This window comes from Salvelinus fontinalis, chromosome 6 (genome assembly GCF_029448725.1).
Source record: "Salvelinus fontinalis isolate EN_2023a chromosome 6, ASM2944872v1, whole genome shotgun sequence".
NCBI classification, from domain to species: Eukaryota; Metazoa; Chordata; class Actinopteri; order Salmoniformes; family Salmonidae; genus Salvelinus; species Salvelinus fontinalis.
The window spans coordinates 25,411,817-25,433,018 of NC_074670.1; the positions used below are offsets into that span (position 1 = coordinate 25,411,817).

Below are 21,202 nucleotides of genomic sequence, written 5' to 3' on the forward strand. Positions count from 1 at the left end.
ACTGGATCTTTTGCACTCTAACTCCAAGTTTAGAGATAATTGGATGAGATCCCGCAGTGGGATCTCCCTTCACGGACATGATATGAATTGCTATTTAATGGGAAGCCTTTATGGTTATAACATGTGTTGAGTGTTTTTCTTTTAGACTCAACCAAGAAGCTGAAAGATGTGCTGCAGGAGTTTCATGGAGATGGAGTGTTGGCGAAATATAACCCAGAGGAGGTAGTCTTTCTTTCCATAAGACACTATTCTGGTAGTAATGTGGCATTAGCATTGCATGAACCCTTGTAGAACTATTTTAAGGCTTCTTCATAATGTAGAACACTACCATCACTTCAGGCTTGCTACCAATTCTTGGTCATTTTGATATCAACAACATTCAACAATGATATCGGTCTGTAGTCACCTCAGACCAATATATCTTTGTTAAGTTTGGGTTTTTGAAAGCAAGAGGCACTACTTACTTTGGTTATAGTGGAAATGCCGAAAATGTCACACCATGGTTGTTTGTATGCTTTACAGGATATGAGTAACTTACTTTTTTTTTTTAAGTTTGATTTATTGAGATGCCCAATGTCTTTATTCAATGCTGCATAGAGGAAAGACATACTCAATCAGGTAATGCATTCCTTGTTCTCCCAGGCATGATTTGGTAATGATATGGTAATCAAAGATTCCTTCATGGGAATTATACCAACCAGGATCATGTTCTGTGTCTTGTTTCAGGAGATTGACTTTGAAGGCTTCAAGGTCTTCATGCATACGTTTCTGGAGAGCGAGTTGGCAGAGGAGTTCTGTCAACACCTCTTCTTATCATTCAGTAACAAGGGACCAAAACCCAGCCCCTCTTCCATAGACAAGCCCAGAGTTACTGGTAAGACCCTGCACTTCAGCTATAACCTTCCGATGTCCCTACGAGGCAAAGTAGCTTTTTTGTTGTCTGTGTGCGCTGTTACTGAATCTTTAAAGCTACTTTGCCCTTAGGAACACCGTACCTTCACTTCAGACAGAAGCAAAGGAACAGATCGAGAAGGCACAGAAACTATGACCTCAGCAGCAGACAAATAAAAACCTAAAGTTGTTTAGGTCTGCTTTAGTTTGTACTCCTACCACAAAGAGCATGTTCACTTGGTGATAGATACTGTTGTAATTGGTTCAGTATTGTTAAGTCTGTCGTCAGACCACTCCAGATTGCCTTGTTGTTGTGGACTGTAGCTTACAGGCAAGTCATTGAGTGCAGTGTATGTAGCCACAGCTTGTACTTTTTCACAAAATGTCCAAACTGTACGTGTCCTGAGGTACTACCTACAATCATCATAAACTAAACTGTGCTGTCTAGTCAACATTTACTACCGTAATATTGGCAAAAACCACACCTATATAACATCTGCAATCAATTTCACAACATGAATTTAGATTTATTGGTAGACAGTTTGAAAGACAGTTTGAGGTTGACATTAGATGCATAAAGCTCAGCAATGATCCTAACCGGCCTACCTTTTGACCTTCTTCTCTGGCCTTCTTCTCTCTGCAGGCCTCAAGCTGATCAAAGGGAACTCGACCCCTCTGAAGGTGCCCCCTCTACCCAGGACTCTGCCCAGACCTCTAGGCATGGTTCAACTGAAGGACATCGCCTGCTACCTCTCACTGCTGGAGGGTGGCCGACCCGAGGACAAACTGGAGTGTGAGGACTAATGATAGTTTTTCCTCTAAAAGGGGAATATACTGGCGCTCCTTTGGCTATAATGCAGAATTAGGATTTCCAGAACAAGAATGTTATTTTGGGGTTTACCCGTGAGAATAATGACATTTGTGTACCGTAAATACAGACACTCGTAGCCAAATGAGATAGAGCTTCATCCCAGTACACTGCTATATATTTCCCATTACCTAAGGAGGAGTAGCAGTCTAGCCTTTTCACTGTAGTCTACTTGAATCATTATGTTTACTGAAAGCCCTTATTAGCGTTGCCATGGTATCTCTTTATTCTACTTCAACTTTAGATGATGTGTACTTATTTATTTATGATGTTCAATTATCTAATATAATATCAGACTTTCTATGTGTTCTTATAATTCTCATCCAACTGCTGAATAATTGAAGAACAGAGCCGTTCATTAAGCATTAAGTGTGTTAATAATTTAGCTGGTCTGGCCCAGGGAGCACATCATTGGTTTAGCCTTGGATGCTACAGTATCTCTCCTTGTAGAGAGAATCCCACTCTGCCCACCCTACCCCTCCTTCCGTCCAGCCTCAATGATGTCTTGTGGAGCTAAATAGGGCCCTCTGCTGGTTCTTCTAAGAATGACAGGTTTCAATTTACACTTACAGTACATTCATTTTAGCTGCTGTATCTGTCGGTCTACATACCTTGTGCAAAGTCAGGGAAGGCATGGCAAAAAGAGAAACATCGAGAAAGTGAGTATTGATCATCATCAGTAGCAAGCTAAATTCCCTTGGTTCTGTATGATTGAGGAAATATACCCTATGTCACCACAGTGGATGTAGTTATTGTTACTGCAACTAGTACTAGTTCGGCTTTGAAGAGGAGGTGAGGTGATAACAACAATAAATAACACTCTTTATACTCTAGGTTCATAGGGTTAGACAACTTAGCTCTGTGCTTTTTCTGAGTGACTCGAGTGTATGCTATTCCTCTCGTCTCTCTAAACCACAAACACCTTCCCAGCTCCAGCAGAGTTCTCATTCCTCCAGGCATATACCTCACTTCCCCTTCCTCCGGCCCCAGTGGACCGACATGACTGCACCACAGCAGGAAGCTGTCAATTAGCTCCTAATTAGCGTCTGACTACCAGCAGCTTGACGTCAACCCCATATGAAATGAACAACCCCCCTCTTCGAGTCCTTAGTGAACTCACCAGCTCACCCTCCTCAATCCAGCTGGGTTTGTCACCAGCCGCACCACTACTGAGATTGAGGGAGTGGGTAGCGTCACGCTGAGACTGGGCTAAAAACACTTTTTCCACGTATTGGGAATACCCATTAGTATGTAAATTACTTGGGGCAGAGGAGAGTGTTGTCACGATTATATTACTATAGAACTGGTGTGTGTGTGTGTCTGTCAGTCAGTCACTCTTGTATTAGATAGCCAATCACTGTTCTGGTGAGGGAGCTGTCTGTTTCCATGGTGATGGTGTTAAGTTGTGGCTGGAGGCTGGTGCAAGAACCAATCAGACTTCAACACTGAGATGCTAAGAACACTTTTATGAGGGGAAACATTGCTTTGAATTGATGGGAGTTCAATAGCTGATTGTACCCTTAAAAACTAAAGGAAGTTTTTGTGCTTCAACATAGTAAAGTGCATCCATGAAACTAAATTGGTAGTAAAAATGTGTCTCAATGACATCTATTGCATCTCAAACAACAATTGAAACTCATAAATGTTTGATCTCTTTCTCTACAGTTATGTTTCGTCTCTATGATACAGATGGGAATGGGTCTCTGGATAGTTCGGTAATCATTTTTCCTTATTCATACATATTCCAAAAATATGCCAAACATATTTGAACACAGCCTTACATGAAACATCATCTTTGTTATTTGCTAAAGCCTATACCAGTGCCATGTTTGGTTCTGTCCTATACACGCCATGTTATTTACTGTACTGAAAATTGATTTGGTGCTGCAACCTGAGCTCAAGGGTAGACTTAACATAGTAAATGTAAATCCGTGACAGTCCAATTAGAATGATATGTTACGTTTCGTATGGCATGTATTCAATTGTGGATGTATGTCATCCATTTCGTATGATATGTTACAAATTTGCAATATGTATGATATGTTACGAATTCCAATTTGTTGTGGCTAACGTTAGCTAGGTGGCTACCATTAGCTAGGCTAGGGGGTAGGGGTTAAGGTTAGGGCTAGGGGAAGGGTTAGCTAACATGCTTGTAGTTGCAAAGTAGCTAAAAAGTAGTAAGTAGTTGTAAAGTTGCTGATTAGCTAAAATGCTAAAGTTGTCCGTGATGAGATACGAACACGCAGTCTTTTGGGTTGCTAGACGTTCGTGTTATAAGTCTACCCATTCACCCCGACCAACCACCCTGCTTTTGTTTTTGCCTTACGTAACCTTCTGTATTATTTAACTATACCAAACATAACATATCATACTAATTTGAGTGTCTCAGATTTACATTTACTATGTTACGTCTAGTCTGAGACCATGCTGGGTAAAATTGTACATAATAGCTACCTAATGTTCTATAAATACAATTATGCAGTAGAGAACCTTCTGGAAATCTGAATCTTAGTCATTCTAACCATGACACTGACATATGGAAATGTAGAATATTTTGTACAATATAATCTAAAGTAACATTACACAAGCCCGAGTGGTGCAGCGGTCTAAGGCACTGCATCTCAGTGCAAGAGGCATCACTACAGTCCCTGGTTTGAATCCAGGTTGTATCATATCCGGCCGTGATTGGGATTCCCATAGGGCAGCACACAATTGGCCCAGCGTCGTCCGAGTTTGGCCGGGTAGGCCGTCATTGTAAATAAGAATTTGTTCTGAACTGACTTGCCTGGTTAAATAAAGGTTAAATAAAAAAAGCTTTGGCTTGTTGCGGAGGAGCAGGCGAGTAAATGTTGCATGTGATGACTCTCCACTAGACGATAATTGCCCTCCTGTAGGGCAACCATTGTAATTAAGTCATCAAGCCTGTATCAGTTTTCAAGCTGCTTTTGTTGTGCATTGTACAACTCTACTTAAGAGAGGGAAGATTGAAGCAACTGACTATTATATGCTGTTCATCAGTCTAAAACCATTGATGTTTGTCCTCAACTGAAGAATGGCTATTGTACCATAGATATGTTTTGACACAAGATTTGTTTTCTACTTCTAGGAACTGGAGCACATCGTCTCTCAAATGATGCATGTTGCTGAGTACTTGGAATGGGACGTGACAGAATTGAAGCCGGTAAAATACATATTTTTCATAAACATTTAATATACTGCAGATCCATAGACCTAAAGATCTAGGGCCCCCTAGTTTCAGTTCTATCAATAACAAGAAAATACTGTAACTTTGTAAAGCTTGAATGAGGGTGTCCTATATTTCATCTGTTTTGACAGATCCCACTGTACTGTCTCTGATTGGTTGTGAGTAGATTCTGCAGGAGATGATGCAGGAGATCGACTATGACCATGACGGTACTGTGTCTCTAGAGGAGTGGATCCAGGGAGGCAGCACGACCATCCCCCTGCTTGTACTACTGGGACTAGAGACGGTGAGTAGTCAAGAAAGTGTTACCTAAACATGATCACTGTTGTTACTTTCAATGGCAGATTTTCTAGACCAGAGCCATAGAGATTGTCTATGTATGGCTCTGAGGTGTCCAATTATGGTCCTGGAAAGCCACAGTGTGTGCAGGATTTAGTTCAAGCCCAGTTCAAGGCCAAATGCAGCCATTTTTATTTCAATATCAAATCATATCTGGGTAACAATTTAGTACCTTAATGTAAAAAATAAACAAAAATACTGCTTTTAAGCAAAAAGCTTTTAAGCAAAAACTATTTCTTTCTCACGCTAGAACTTTGCTAGGACTGTCTGGTAGCAGTCTGAGGGGAAACTGAAAACTAGCTGTTATTGGCACACAGTAAAAAAGGGGGTGTAAAAATTACAGTGTTGACTTATTTTAACCCAGGATGACTATTTTCAACACTATGAGGAGTCAATGAGCTCTAGTGTCGAAATTAAATCGGAGTGTAAAATTATGCGGTCATTGCAGTGTAAATTCAACTCAATTCAGTGGAATTTTAACACCATTTTGAGTCAAATTAACTCTGAAAAACTACCTGTAGAGTAACTTTAACACCATGTAGACTGGAACCAAATGTTATCTGAAACAGTGTTGATTCAACTCTATAGGATTTAAATTAAGACTTTTATTTTTACTGTGCAGGCAGGTTTGGAACCCTCTTTTTTCTTGGTCTATTAACTTATTTACCGCCTGTTGATGTCACCAGGGAAGCCGAAACTCCGTTCATGCAAAAACTGCTAATTACTGTAGGTCCTGTGTAGATTGTATTTTCAACCAGCAACTGGGTCGTTACACAAAATGGGTGCCTTTTGCGTCCCTTTGATATTTTAAGTCGAACTTATGCACCAATATTGCATTTTAAAAGCATGTTATATTAAATGAAGTGCACTTTAATATAGATCACATGAAGAATTCAATACATCTTGTTTTTAATATGAATAAAGGCTTGCTAAAGTGCCAAGATTTCAATCTACTTAATCCAAAAATGTATCCAAGTTACACCATCATTGTAAAACCCTACGTATTTTTTCTTGCTTTGACAAAGTCATCTCTGAAGATTGTGATTTATTTCTCATGTGATTAGTGATTCATTTATGCATGTCCCTCATGTTCCTAACCCTGTTGAGTGAATTGAACTCTTGTTTACATTTGGCAGAACTACTCCTTTTAAAATATGTATTTCAAAAGAAACCTTGAATATCTAATAGTCAGATAATAGTGCAAAAGCAGGTGAGCTGGTTCTACTCTTTTTGGCCATTTTCTGGTGTTTTTGGGTGGGAAACTGTGCGGGTCGCTGTTACCCATAGATAGACAAGCTAGAAATGTTTTAGATATGTAATTGTTTTGTAAAAACTTGCATTCAATTGCCCCTCCCTGTTGCACACAACAATCAGTGTTAGTTTCATCAGCTGTTTTTGTATAATATGATAGAAAACACAGACTGAACAGAATTTTGACTGCGTTGGCCCTTTAAACCCACCATAGCCTGATTCACACTACCAAGCCAAACCGAGCCAAGGCAAGCTGTACTAGGCCAGCCTGGTTCCTCATCCACCAGAGTTGCTGGAACCTTGCTGGAAAGGACAATGTGGGGAAACAATATTTGAGCCAGCACAGTATGGTTGCGGTGTGAATCAGGTACAAGGTCTGAACATTCCCACCACTTCCTAACTAGTCAACAGCTTCGTCAGACGGCACCACTGATGTCCCAGCTCTCCTTGTCCACTAGATGGAGTCCTCTTTTCAGTTTTTTGCTGCCTTTGTCTTCAATGATCTTGAACAAGTCGTCACTTATCACAGGCTAATGAGACAGTCTCTTACAGTGACATCAGACTGTCATTTTGCTGTGATTGACGTAATAGGTGACATGATTAATGACACGGGATTAAAGGGAAGAACCCAGGCAATCCTCCCCACTAAAGTTGATGGCTTTGGAGAAGAGTAAAAAAATATAAAATCTTTCACATGGGCCACATTCAGTTGCCAAACGTTGTCGAACGCTGCAGATCAAAATGCCATGAAAAGAGCCGGTGTGATTCCTTATTGTGCATTTCAGAGAGGCATGTTTGTTTTACATGGCCTATTTATATCTGCCATGTAACGAATCACCCAACCATCAACCAGTCAATAATTAACCAATCAATCAAACCAATCAATCATCTTTCTTTTAGAATGTGAAAGACGATGGGCAGCACGTGTGGAGACTGAAGCACTTCAACAAGCCGGCCTACTGTAACCTGTGTCTGAACATGCTTATAGGACTGGGCAAGCAAGGGCTGTGCTGCTCATGTGAGTATGGTAACATCAACAGTTGTCTCCTCATGTCTACTCTCATTTTTAACATTCATAAAAGGTTTATTCCATGCACTTTTTTATCATTAAGAAGGCATTTTTGTGACCCAAATCGCCCCTCGGAAATGTGTATCTCCAACCTCAATTTAGTGTTTGCTATTCTTAGTTGTTTTTGTGATTTTTTGGGGGGGTCAAAATGTGTGTTCCACCTCTCCCAGTCTGCAAGTACACTGTCCATGAGCGCTGTGTGGCCCGTGCTCCTCCGTCGTGCATCAAAACGTACATGAAGAGCAAGAAAAACACAGAGGTGCGTCCAATTGGAGTGTTTACTAATCGGCACGCTCGGATCAGCGATGCCCCACGGAGCTTAGATCCAGGGCTCCTTCCTCACTAATGGAATTAAACATCTCATTCTGATACTAAGCATAGCTAATTACAATATTTAGTCTGGTTTAAATACATGCCCAATACACAGACAGTATTGTTGCATTTTTTTGTTACTTTCTTTCTTGATTTCTTTCTTTCTTACTATTGTGGATTTCTGACTTGTTTTCTGTTCTGCTTTTCTCATCTGTTTCTCTCTGTTTCTCGCTCCACAGGTGATGCACCATTTCTGGGTGGAGGGAAACTGCCCGACCAAGTGTGACAAGTGTCACAAAACCATTAAGTGTTACCAGGGTTTGACTGGGCTTCACTGTGTGTGGTGCCAAGTCACGGTACGCCCCCCCTGAGGAGAATCAGCCACCTCCTCATTATTTTCCACTGTTTCTTGCTGTTTATGATTTCTTTTTTGCACCTTTTATCCGAGTCCTCTCACTTTGCCAATTTACACCAAGTAACAGTTACTTCCAGCATTCTGCTAATAGAAAATAAACCACATTAAAAATGTGTTTTGATATCATTCTTTTTTAAATAAACCCAGTGTTAGGAGTTGTGTTTTTGTAAATCACACAACATGCTCTTGCTTTTTACTCAACAGCACTTGGTGTTTAGCTAAAACCAATTATACATAGCTGATACAAACTGAACTTTATATTTTATGGCCCCCATACATTTGAAAGGAACTGAACTCTAATCTCAAATTACAATCAAATGAAAGGTAACATTGAATAATATGCTATGATCTTGAATGTCACCCTAATACTAATATGGTTGTAATTGAATGTTTCCCCTTATCCAGCTTCATAATAAGTGTGCCTCCCATGTGAAACCTGAGTGTGACTGTGGACCACTGAAGGACCATATCCTGCCTCCCAACACAATCTGTCCTGTCGTACTAGTGAGTTTAACTTTCAAAACGATGCCATATTCTGCTTATATACAAATTTACCACAGGACAGCTTTATGAAAATATATGTATATTTCCTCATACATAGATCACAGTTTCCCATATTTATAGAGGCAACATATTTTTGATAATGTCTATTAGATTGTTTTCAAGATGCCCATTTCTACTGTCTGCACTTTGACCCCCAGGAAAGACAGTCTACGGTGAGGAAAGATTCCAGATCCAGCCAATCAGGAGGCAGAGGGAAAATGCAGAGAGCCAACTCAGTCACAGTGGATGGCCAAGGACTACAGGTGACAATCCAAACCTTTTTCTTTTTCTTCAAAATTTTGTCGAAATTTGTGAAAAATGTGTACTGTAAATTGACATTTCTAATCTAACCACAATTTAGCCTTTGATGGGCGCAGGATAATATGAAATGACACTGGTGGGATTAATATGAGATTAGTTTCTACTGGTGAACAAAACAAGAATCAGCTCCATCCAAATCCTCCCTAATATCTAACAGACAGACAACCGGTGACAATCAACCTGAATCATCTCCCCGCCATATCCATCTCTGCCTTCTCCGGCTAACCAGCGTAATAATCAGGATTATTATTTATAATTAGAGGAAGTAATGGATCACTCCTGGCTGGACAGGGAGCTCATTAATCCACCGCTCGGCCTGCTGGGATAGCAGACAGGGAGAGTTAAGAGCTTCATCTGTGTCAAGGAGATGCACGGGCGCACTGTCACCGCCACTGAGCGGCAGGAAGGCCAACTCGTAGGCTACAGCCCGCGATTAGTGCTTGTTTTGTTTATGCCTCGCCTCAGCCCTGGCTGCCTCCAGCGTGGTAGAGGCCTACTGCTTCTCTCTATCTACTGCTATACCAGAGGTAGCGATGGAGAGGCTTGTCCCTAAGGATGGCCCCCATGTCACTCAAGACTCAAAGTGCTTCTCCCAATCAGGAGATGGGGATGGTTATGACTTGAATTGTTCAATTGTTGTCGTTGTTCAATTTCATCGTTGTTCAATTTCCTGGGATTTTGTTGGGTATTATCTGTTGTTAACATGAGAAATGTTTGAACCTTACCAGTAACAAGAGAAGCCAGGGTGAAGCAGCAAGGCATTTAAAAAAATATATATATTTTTTTTTTTATTCACTGTATAATAATGATTTTACGCTGTACTCTAATGTAAGATCAGCCTACTACATTATATGCATTTGGACTGAAATTTCTTTCTGTTTTGATATATGTTGCATAGATCACAACAATAGAGGGAACGCATCCTCTACTAGTGTTTGTGAATCCAAAGAGTGGAGGGAAGCAGGGAGACAGGTAAGCACACTCTCTCCCCACACTCTAACTCTCTGTAAAAAGAGATTCTCAGAACTGCTCTTCAATCAAAGAGCTGCAAAGCCTGGCTGCACACAGAGTGCTCAAGGCTTTAGTTAGTCAAATAGAAACACAATAACATTGACCTACGGACTCCTGGTTGATTCAGCAGAGGTTCTTAGATGGCGCTGTGGTTGACTGTCACATCCCGGGTTGTCAGTGTATAGATTTAGACCTCCTTCTTTAACCCAGGGCCTAATTGGGTTATTACTGAACATATTCATTCTACTCCTTATTACTCCAGTCCTCATTTGTTTAAATGATGAGATCAAAATATGACTGAGCCAGTTGATATAATGAAATTGAAATTAAAATGAATTAGTCTTTCTAATGACTTCGTCCTATAGCCCTCCCAGTTGCTGACAATGACACTGTGATAGGGCATTGGAGCTGTCAATCATACTGTAGCAAAACGGCATATGGACTACGTACAGGGGTTCAGTTGATCACATTTCAATTAAGTGTTTGCATTTGGACTTTTCTTCACGATCCAGATGTTCTGTGGTAGCTGTAAGGGGGAGATGTTTCTGTGGGTCAACTCAACACTGTATTGCTGGTTGACACAATTTCATCCTCTTCTTTCCTTGTTTCTCCTCTTTTTTCCCTCTTTTCTCTTTTCTCTTTTCTCTTTTCTCTTTCCTCTCCTCTCCTCTCCTCTCCTCTCCTCTCCTCTCCTCTCCTCTCCTCTCCTCTCCTCTCCTCTTCTTCTCTTCTTCTCTTCTTCTCTTCTTCTCTTCTTCTCCTCTCTTCTCTTCTCTTCTCCGCTCCTCTCCTCCAGGATCTACAGAAAATTCCAGTACCTCTTAAACCCTCGGCAGGTATACAACCTGGCCAAGAACGGACCCATGCCTGGGTAAGTTCTGCTCTAATCATCTCACACAGACTAAGCAACATCATCTAAAGTGCACAGAACACTCTACAGTCATGATTCAACTATCATTACTATCCTCAAGTTACATGTGGAATCAGAGTGGTGGATGAGCGACTGTTTACAAAGCCCTAATGTATTCCGCTATTGCCCAGTCATAATATCCAACATCTCATGCAAGGGAGGTCTCTCAATTTGAGCCTCTCACTCAATCCGGATTCATATGCAGACGTGATTGAAAGGTGAGATCAGAGATCACAAACAGGGAGACAACAACACTGTGCTTGAGTCTAGTATTGGTTACAGTGTGTGGGAATAGCGATATATTGTGAGTGACGCGAGGCATGCTGATGTGTGATCACGCATACTGCTGTAGGCTGCACAGGCATGGGTCTGGGGTTGTTGGACTATCCGTGTCTATGATTAAGAAGATGAGCAGATCATTTCAATGCACAAGGTTCCGCCCCTTTTGTTTTAGACACACCAATTCCGGAACGTTCTGAAATGCAGGAACACGTCACCGCCGTGCTCTGATGTTGCTGGACTTTGATTAGGTTTTGAAAGCAGAATGTAAATGGTTTGCGAAGAGGAAAAGTCCAATATAAACTTTTGTAGACAGTTTAGTTTATGCTCATAATTACAGTGGCCCAGAGGGGCAAAATAATGGCTTTACGCCATATATACATAGTCGTAAGATTTGAAATTGACCTTGTCGGCCATATTGTGTCTTCAGTATTGATTCTCTGTGTTTGGAGCTTTGTTGGCTGGGAAGGCCATGTTTATTGACGAGGCTCTAAGAGACGTGTTGCACTCAGAAGAAGCCCCTCTCTATCTTTAGTTGGGAACATTCAAGATGACCTTGCCCGGCTGTAACCTTGTTAATATTTGGTGAAGTGTACGTAATGCGGTTGGCATTAGCAAAGTGACTGGTCACCGTGGCCACTAGCAGGCTGAGGCAGCCGCACACACTGCTGTCAATTAGCACTAGCGCTAATGCAATTAGCCCAAATGAAGTGTTTGTTTCTTGGTATTTAAATATCCCCAAAGTTGCCTTTCATGTTCACGGCCGTCTGTTTTGCACCTAATGCGGTTTGCAGTCCCAGTTGGAGAGTAATTGAGCGAATCATTTATCCGCCATATGAGGCTTGGAGGCTCCATCATTCAGTTAGGGCTTTGTTATTGTGAAGGAACGGAAGAAGTTGGACTGAACATTGGCCATCTTGATCCGATTAGCCTCTAAACAGACTAGCTGGCTGAAGGAATAATTGTCAATGTGATATGTGTTATTTTGTGAAATTATAGGGGCCTTTCCAGTGCAGCAGAGTTACAATATACTGTAGATGTGAGATAAAATAGGAATAAGTATGGAGATAAAACATGTACAGTACCTTTGAATAAGGTAGCCTTGAGTTCAATTTACTATTGGACAAAATAGTGAATTTTTTCAGGGCAGAATGTCTGAAGATTTTTAATGAATTTATAGTAGATAAAGAAAATAATGTGTTTCTCTCTAAAAGGGGATTATTTCCTGCGTAACATGATTAATATGGTGTATATGATTTTTTTGTTGTGTTCAAGGTTGAATTTCTTCCGAGAGGTTCCAGATTTCAGAGTGTTAGCTTGTGGTGGGGATGGGACAGTCGGTTGGATTCTGGATTTCATAGGTGAGTGTGCACTTCCACTGCCACACCAGTGCTACACTGGTGAACAGACTGGTGAATACATCCTGGTATATACTAGTGATTATACTAGTGGGATGAATGGAACTAGGCCTAAGTATGAATTTGGTCCTCACAATTTTATAATAAAAAATGCATTTAGATTCTAAATATAACATAACTTTTGCATTATAACAGTTTTCCCCTTTCCGTAACATTTCACTGTGCTTTCTTCAAGACCTGTACATTTATGCCGTACAGTGACATCTTTTGTGCGTTTCAATTATTATTATTTTGTATTACTTTGGTGGAATAAACAGTGCTCTTGTTATTTTGCAAAAAAACATCAAATATACTTTTATGATTTGTATATGAACATTTTCATTACGTCCAAGCCTGCGTGTTCAAGGGAGGTAAAAACAGGATGATTATGTGAGTTCAAAATCGGCATATTAGTCGTCGTTTGAGAAACAGCCTGAATTCAATTTTTTCTTGAAGACTTATTTCTGGTTCTGCCTTTAAAAATTGCCTCAATTTTTTATCCATCAAAACAAAGAGAAGTAATAACATGGACAGAATGAATGCTACTCCTGAAATAGCCTGTGAGACTGGACATTCACGTCGAGTCAAGGTCTGTCTGTTGTTGCACAGATGTCAGAGTTTAGATTTGAGTGATGGTCAGATAACCATGCTGCACTGAATGGGATTTTTTTATTTTTTTACTCAGAGACCTGGGCAAATCAAAGTTAAATAAAAAATATATACAGTATGTTAAAGTGGATTCGTGTTCAGTTTTTTGTTGTTGTGGTCAGAATGTGGGGGTGAGGTCCTCTGTAGCTCAGTTGGTAGAGCAGGGAGCTTGCAATTTTATAGAACCTTTATTTAACTAGGCAAGTCAGTTAAGGACAAATTCGTATTTACAGTGACGGCCTACCCCGGCCAAACCCTAACCCGGACGACGCTGGGCCAATTGTGCGCCGCCCTATGGGGCGCAGCGATCTAAACATACCTTTTGAACTTACAGTCATGCAGGGCTCCCGAATGGCGCAGCGTTCTAAGGCACTGCATCTCTGTGCTTGAGGTGTCACAACAGACACCCTGGTTCGAATCCAGGCTGTATCACAACCGGCTGTGATTGGGAGTCCCATAGGGGGGATTGGCCCAATGTTGTCCAAGTTTGGCAGGTGCCTTAGACCGCAGTGCCTTAGACCGCTGCGGTGCACAATTGGCCCAGCGTCATCCAGGTTAGGGTTTGGCCGGGGTAGGCCGTCATTGTAAATAAGAATTTGTTCTCAACTGACTTGCCTAGTCAAGTAAAGGTTACATGGGACTCCCAATGGCTGGTTGTGATACGGCCTTGAATCAAGCCAGGGTCACATCTTAGTGATGCCTCTACCACTGAGATGCAGTGCCTTAGACTGCTGTGCCATTCGGGAGCCCTGCATGACTGTAAGTTGCTCTGGATAAAAGCGTCTGCTCAATGGCATAGTAATAATAATACAGTGTGATGTTATTGTTGTTCCTCTTGTGTAGATAAGGCCAACCTGGACAGGAACCCCCCTGTGTGTGTACTTCCCCTTGGAACAGGAAATGACCTGGCAAGGTGTCTGCGATGGGGAGGAGGTATGTTTAATAGCAATTTACTGACCCAAAGTGTCAGTAATTTTTTTTATGAATTATATTATTCCTCTTAAATGAGGGAAACATAAATGTGTGGCCTCATTTTTTTGTCCAATTACACGATTCATGATATTGAATTTAGATTTGACCATACATTCATTTTCTCCTTTGACTGTAAATTTTACCTATGTTTTCATGTAGGAGTAAATCAGTAGGCATAAATAGTTAGAATAGCTAAAATTACAGAGAATCATGTTATATTAAAATACTTATGGCCTATACTATAATGTGTTTTAGCTTATGTTCTGGGGTATTATCTACAACATAAGCTATCCTATCTGTTGTTTGTGTATTAGGTTATGAGGGAGAGAGCATTCTGAACATCCTGAGGGGCATAGAGGACAGCTCTGAGGTGATGTTGGACCGCTGGAAGATTAACGTCACACCCACGGACAAAGAAGAGAGGGGAGACCCTGTGCCTTACAGCATCGTCAACAACTATTTCTCTATTGGGGTGGTGAGTTACTTACACTAATATGAAGAGCATATGTCACATTAAAGGCATAGTTCAGCGATTTTAAATATTTGTTTCCTAATATTAGCACATCTTGGCAGTGGCTATTTTATCAAAACGAAAGTGTGGATTGCAGTCACTCCTTGTCCGTAGACGGCTTTCAAGATAAGTAAACACATATCTAAAATGATCTATCCCTTTCAGCGAGAACAGTGGGTCAACAAACTGGACTAGTCAATAGGAGAGGGCAGTGTTTAATCTAAGGCTCTCACCTAAAACAACATGACTGACAGCTTCATGCTTATCGTGGATCATCCATTTCAATCGAATAATCTATATAAAGGCTTCAATTGGATAAATACTGTATACTGAATTTAAAGCAGCAACATAGTCATATGTTCTTCTGCGTAATCGTACTCATTTTGATCAAATGCTAGTTAATAAGCCTTTATTGAGATGTGTTAAAGCTTCAACCACCTCTGATTGAAGAATATGTTGTATTTTGTGCATCTGCGTGGTGCTACGCACCTTTAAACTCATCAACAGCAGAGTCTCTGTCCATCTTCAACATGATGACACTGATTACACCCAGCTCGTGTGGGTCATTACTGATAAATGTCAGGGGAAATACGGTAATTGACATTTGCAGGTTGGGAGACGGTGGCATCTTGGTGTTGTGACATTCGAACATGACGGGGAAATGAGGGATGCATGTCCTTAGAAATGTTAGTCAAATACCTTGGCTTTGTCCCGTATTGACGAAGGTAGGTCCACTTAACAGACGAAGGGGTTGTAAGCATTGGAATAAATAAAGATCATTTCTCCCATAATTCCTCAATATTCATCGTGGCTTGAGGCAAAACATGTTTTCTGAATGTATGTACAGATATTGCAATACCCTTCAACCAAAGAAGGATAGCAGCCTTAGCAGAAGTATTACTTTAAGCCATTGCAACCAATAGACTTCATTGTTATAACACTATTTTCATGGCCTTCTAACAGTGGGATTAGTATCTAACGAACGTGTTGACAAATGAAGTTGTTTGCCCAGGATTAGGAAGATTCTGAGCTCTCGGTGGAATTTAGTGTGATGTATTTTGTGTCACATTTCACATCAAATCTTGCTTTCCATTGGAAAGAAACACTGAATACAATAAAGATTACAAAACAAGTCAAGCTAATAATTACCTCAGAGATTATGCAGATGACGAAAGATTGTTTCTGTAATGACATTTCTGTAGAGTCAAACTCTGAGGATCAGTAGCAACCAAAAGGTTTCACTGTCGAGCCACAGAAAAGTGTAATCATAAGCACCTTATTCTTGGATTTCAAACATTTCATGTGCAGAGTGCACATCTTTTTTCATCTTAAAAATTCTAAGCATTGCATCACAGGTTGGCATTTATTGTTGTTATTGCACTGGAGTCCGCTCTGCAGAATGGTTACCAGCTGGCACAGCCACCAAGTCATAAAATTAGATTTTAAACCTAACCTTAAATTAAGACCAAAAATTTTGTTTTCCTGAATTTTTACAATATTGCCAATTTTGCAGCTGGCCCATCCAGCGGAAATCGTTAATTTCAGATTCATGACAATAAGCATCAACCTGCCATTGCATCAGGCGTTGAAGGTGGCTGGGGCTTTGCACAAACCGATAGGCGTCTGTTTGAACTTGCACAAGCCCAGGGGTTGGTGAATGAACGGGTAACAGTGTTGGATGGGGAGAGTATATTTCAAAACGTTTTTTAAACCCACCATCCCTGTCGAACTTCACAAAGTACCAGGATCACCTATAACTTCCTCTTCCATTTTTACAAGATTTACACCAAACTCCAAGTCATAAAATCTCCCCAATAGACCACCATCCGACCACATCGTCAACTATTTTAGCACACCTCCTGTTCCTATCCTTCCAATCCAGCCATTCCATCCAGTTGAATGGAATTAATGGTGCCATCCCTTTATGAGGACGTTAAAAGTGACGTGAAGTGTAATGATCTCAATCAGGGCTTAGTGTGCTGAGGAACAGACCTAATCACAGAGGAGGTCCTAAGATGATGCAGTCAGTTCGTCTAATGACCCAGGCTCGCATGTCAAAGTCATTACTCTCCCCGTGAAGGAAAGTCATCAGCTGCCTGAGCACCACTCATAATTGGACTAAACTTTGAGCTATGAGGGCACATTACATTACACATGTCCTGTATTAATTTGGGTGCCAGAGTTTTACAATGGTAATTATTTGAAGGCGTCCCCAAGATGAGTGAGAGGGAGCGTGAGAGTGAGACTTCCTTGTCCTACTGCTGTTTGGGGATTGAGGTTGAAGATGTTTGTATCATCAGCTCACATGATCTACTGTTAATGTCCTCTTATTGTACATATGACCTTGCAATACATTACATTGGCCCTAAGGGACAAAGTAGCTTTAGTGAAATGTAGTTGCAGTAGCAGTCCATCTAGTTACAGTTAGAGACTGACGGGAACTTCTACAGGAAAGATAGGAACTTCTACAGATGCACCGTTGAGAGCATTCTGTTGTGCCGTATCACCACCTGGTATGGCAGCAGCACTATCCGGGACTGCAGGGCTTTCCAGAGGGTGCTGTGGTCAGCCCAGCACATCACCGGGGGCATGCTGCCTGCCCTCCAGGTCATCTACAGCACCTGGTGTCACAGGAAGGCCAAGAAGATCATCAAGGACCTCAGCCAGCCGAGCCACGGCCTGTTCACCCTGCTACTATCTAGAAGGCGGAGACAGTACAAGTGTATCAAAGCTGGGACAGAGAAACAGCTTCTATCTGCAGGCCATCAGACTGTTAAATAGTCACTACTAGCTGGCCTCCGCCCAGTACCCTGCCCTGAACTTTAGTCACTGTTACTAGCCGGCTAACACCCGGTACTCAAGACTGCTGTAATATGTACGTAGTCATTGAACACTGGTCACTTTAATAATGTTTACATACTGTTTTACCCACTTCTTATGTATATACTATATTCTAGTCAAGGTTCATCCTATATAACTACTACCGTAAACAGATTTTCCATTCATATACTGTCCATAATGTCTATACACACCAATGTATATACACACCGAACTCTGACATTGCTCGTTCTAATATTTATATATTTCTTAATTCCTTTATTCGATTTTTTTGGATTAGCGTGTATTGTTTTGTATTTCTAGGTATTACTGCACTGTTGGAGCTAGGAACATAAGCGTTTCGCTACACCCACGATAACATCTGCAAAATATGTGTACGCGACCAATAAAATTTGCTTTGATTTGACGTATTGTATACAAGGTTATAGTGTACCTTCTTCAATTTGGAGGTTACTTGAAGTGGTTGCTTACTGGTTTCTGAGCTGCAGTATATTTTCACAGATTTCAAACCAAAAGGGAAACAACTCCTCCTTCCTTTCACTCTCTTGTTTTCAGTTATTGTCCTGTTTGTAAGAAAATCAAGTTCCAATCTTTCAGATATATCCATCATCTCACCTTTTCTGGCTCATGTTGAAGATAAATAGAGTCTGCGGGGATCTTGGAGATTCTTTGGTCTTTATTTAACAGCGTCTTGAAAAGACATCAAGAAAACAGCATTGATTTTTTGGGTTTCTCCTACATGTTGTACTGAGAGCTAGCAGGGGGTCATCCCTGTGGCTGGCGTTTCAATAGAGCCACTCAACATGGAGCGGGTCAAAACAGATTGCTGAAGTGGGGGGATAGGAACAAACCCGAAAAGTTTCCTGAAGTTTTCCCCCATTTTTGTGGTTGGAGACTATTCGTCAGTTGTTTTTACTTGGCAATCATCGTGACTCACAAAGACCATGGTAAATTCTAGTGAGGTTTCATCTTCAAATGGCCCGAGGGTAGTCTACTTTTTTGGTAGCATTTCATAGAATACACAGAATTTTCAACAAACAGGCACAGATTTTCTTTCCTTAGATTCTCTTGATTAATAGAGTAGCTGTCAATTTCAGTCTGTCATTATCATCACACATGCCTGCATGCAAACACACGTACACACACACACACACACACACACACACACACACACACACACACACACACACACACACGCAACACTACCAGTGAGTCTACCAATGTGGTGCACTTCTAGCCCCGGGTCAGAGAACGAGTGAGAGAGAGAGAGCGAGAGAGAGAGAGAGAGAGAGAGAGAGAGAGAGAGAACAAGTTGGTTGCCACGGGAGCCGGCAGCATCCTGTACGTTGGGAGCTGTGATTACTAGCAATGTGTGTTTAATTAATTAGCCTGTGTGGAAAGACGGCGTGCTGTTCGTCAAGCTCTCTGTCAATACCCTCATCCCTGGCTCAAACCTCAACCACCGCCCGCCTTCCAGTTGGCCAGGAATTCAAAAACACCCTGGTTCTGTTTAGGCATATCAATATGCATCGGGCATATGTGTCGTTTTTGGGGTGCAATAGAAAGTTGGCTGAGATGCTTATCACCAGAGGGGAAGAAGTTGACTTTAATTGGTGTTAAAAAGCCATCGTATTGATTTTAGTACCAACATCTTGTCTATATTTTGCGACATCTTTGTATCTCATAAATTAATTAATTTAAATAACAATATCCCACATATAAATGTAAACTCTTTTAGTCTTGTAGCTTATTACAAAATGAAAATATTTGTATCGTTTTATACCCCTAATATACAGTACCAGGTCTGGACACACCTACTCATTCCAGGGTTTTTCTTTATTTGTACTATTTTATACATTGTTGAATAATAGTGAAGACATCAAAACTATGAAATAACACATATGGAATCATGTAGCAACCAAAACATTTTTTTTTTACAAAAATAAATAAGTAAATGGAATGAGTAGGTGTGTCCAAACTTTTGACTGGTAATGTACGTATACCCCTTATTTATACAGTCATTGGTTAATAGGCTTTTTCCACTGTATAAATTAGTCTAAAAATCAAAGTCATTGCTGAATCCATGTTATTTTCTCTCCCTTATTTAGGATGCTTCCATTGCACATCGGTTCCACATGATGAGGGAGAGACACCCGGAACGCTTTAACAGCAGGTATGTGTTGTTGGGTTTTAACCAACACTTCACCAACACTGCATGTTAACTCCTCTCTCCCTGTTGACTGTCAGCACCTGTCAAGCTGACACTTCTAACTGGTATATGGTTAGCTCTGGTATCTCCTCTCTCTCTCCTCATACTTTAGCCCATATCTTACTGAATTTATTTTCTTTACCACAAATATATTTAGGAGTCAAGCGGATTTTTGCATTGGTACAGGGGGACTTTTAGATTGTTTGATTGACCGATGTATACAGCTAAAACATACTAGGGATAGTTCTGAAGTGGATCATTCATTTAGCAATATGGGGAAAAAGTGGCATTTAAAACCTCTGGTAGTGTGACACCTGTGAACAGAAATACTCACCAAGTCAGAAAGCTCTATACATGAAGAAAAGCTCTATTGGTCCTTTAAAAAACATGGCTGGAAGCCTCATATTGCAATAGACTCTTTCTTCTTTTCTTCAGTAGTCACTTGATGCAGTAAATGGACATGCCTCATATTTAGCATCTGTGATTACATTAAATAGATGTGTTCACCGTTGGAGATGAGCAAATGTGGCATCTATGTTCCCATCAATATTTAACATGACCAATACATCTCCACTAGCAGTAGGGAGTAATGGCGTGGGTAATTGAATTTGCTTGGGTAGTTTGACATCATGTATCTGTCGGAGTGATGACACACAGTCTCCTAATAATCCCATTTGTATTCATTTATCATATTTACTCTGAATTTAGTTCAACATTTAGCAAACTATTATCCACAGGTTTGTTTAGGCTACGTGATCTGCAAGGGTTGCTGCAGTGCAAAATGATATATGGGAGAGTACTCAAATTTTCCTTGTATTGCAGTTTTGTGTTTTTTTTCTCTCCAGTATGTGTGTTTTAGGCATATTCCAATGCTAGTGTAGCCATACATTGAAGGTACGGGTTTAGCCACACTGAATATTTTTTTTAATCATTGGGTTAAATCTCAATTCCCAAACTGTTAATATCAATCAATAACACTATATGGCTATATATATATATATATATATATATATATATATATGAACACACAGTACAAAAAAAACATGTATACAAAGACATCAAAGATATTGTTTTATACCATTTTTAAGCCCATGTGAAAAATGATTGAGATATTTAAAGAAAATTGTACCATCTGTTATTTGAATTCAATGAATAATTTACAGGAGGGAATGGGTTTAGGATCTCTCTATTACACACTATCCTTGCCAATTGA

The 21,202-nt window shown here is 40.6% G+C and overlaps 1 protein-coding gene across 3 annotated transcripts in view; it reads left to right on the forward strand.

Annotated features, from left to right (window-relative positions):
- The window catches only part of LOC129857456 (diacylglycerol kinase beta-like), a 55,031-nt gene that overhangs the window by 12,342 nt on the left and 21,487 nt on the right, over nt 1-21,202 (forward strand). For 2 of the 3 annotated variants that reach the window (XM_055925713.1, XM_055925712.1), the window contains exons 3-20: nt 146-222; nt 598-618; nt 727-874; nt 1,535-1,684; nt 3,425-3,474; nt 4,866-4,940; nt 5,131-5,250; nt 7,455-7,572; nt 7,794-7,882; nt 8,175-8,291; nt 8,756-8,854; nt 9,052-9,156; nt 10,113-10,186; nt 11,022-11,096; nt 12,690-12,775; nt 14,303-14,392; nt 14,746-14,906; nt 19,889-19,953. In XM_055925713.1, the coding sequence (XP_055781688.1) occupies nt 146-222; nt 598-618; nt 727-874; nt 1,535-1,684; nt 3,425-3,474; nt 4,866-4,940; nt 5,131-5,250; nt 7,455-7,572; nt 7,794-7,882; nt 8,175-8,291; nt 8,756-8,854; nt 9,052-9,156; nt 10,113-10,186; nt 11,022-11,096; nt 12,690-12,775; nt 14,303-14,392; nt 14,746-14,906; nt 19,889-19,953 (1,720 nt within the window). Of the gene's footprint in view, nt 1-145; nt 223-552; nt 619-726; nt 875-1,534; nt 1,685-3,424; nt 3,475-4,865; nt 4,941-5,130; nt 5,251-7,454; nt 7,573-7,793; nt 7,883-8,174; nt 8,292-8,755; nt 8,855-9,051; nt 9,157-10,112; nt 10,187-11,021; nt 11,097-12,689; nt 12,776-14,302; nt 14,393-14,745; nt 14,907-19,888; nt 19,954-21,202 lie in introns of those variants that run through there. The other variant, XM_055925714.1, reaches the window with a different exon arrangement.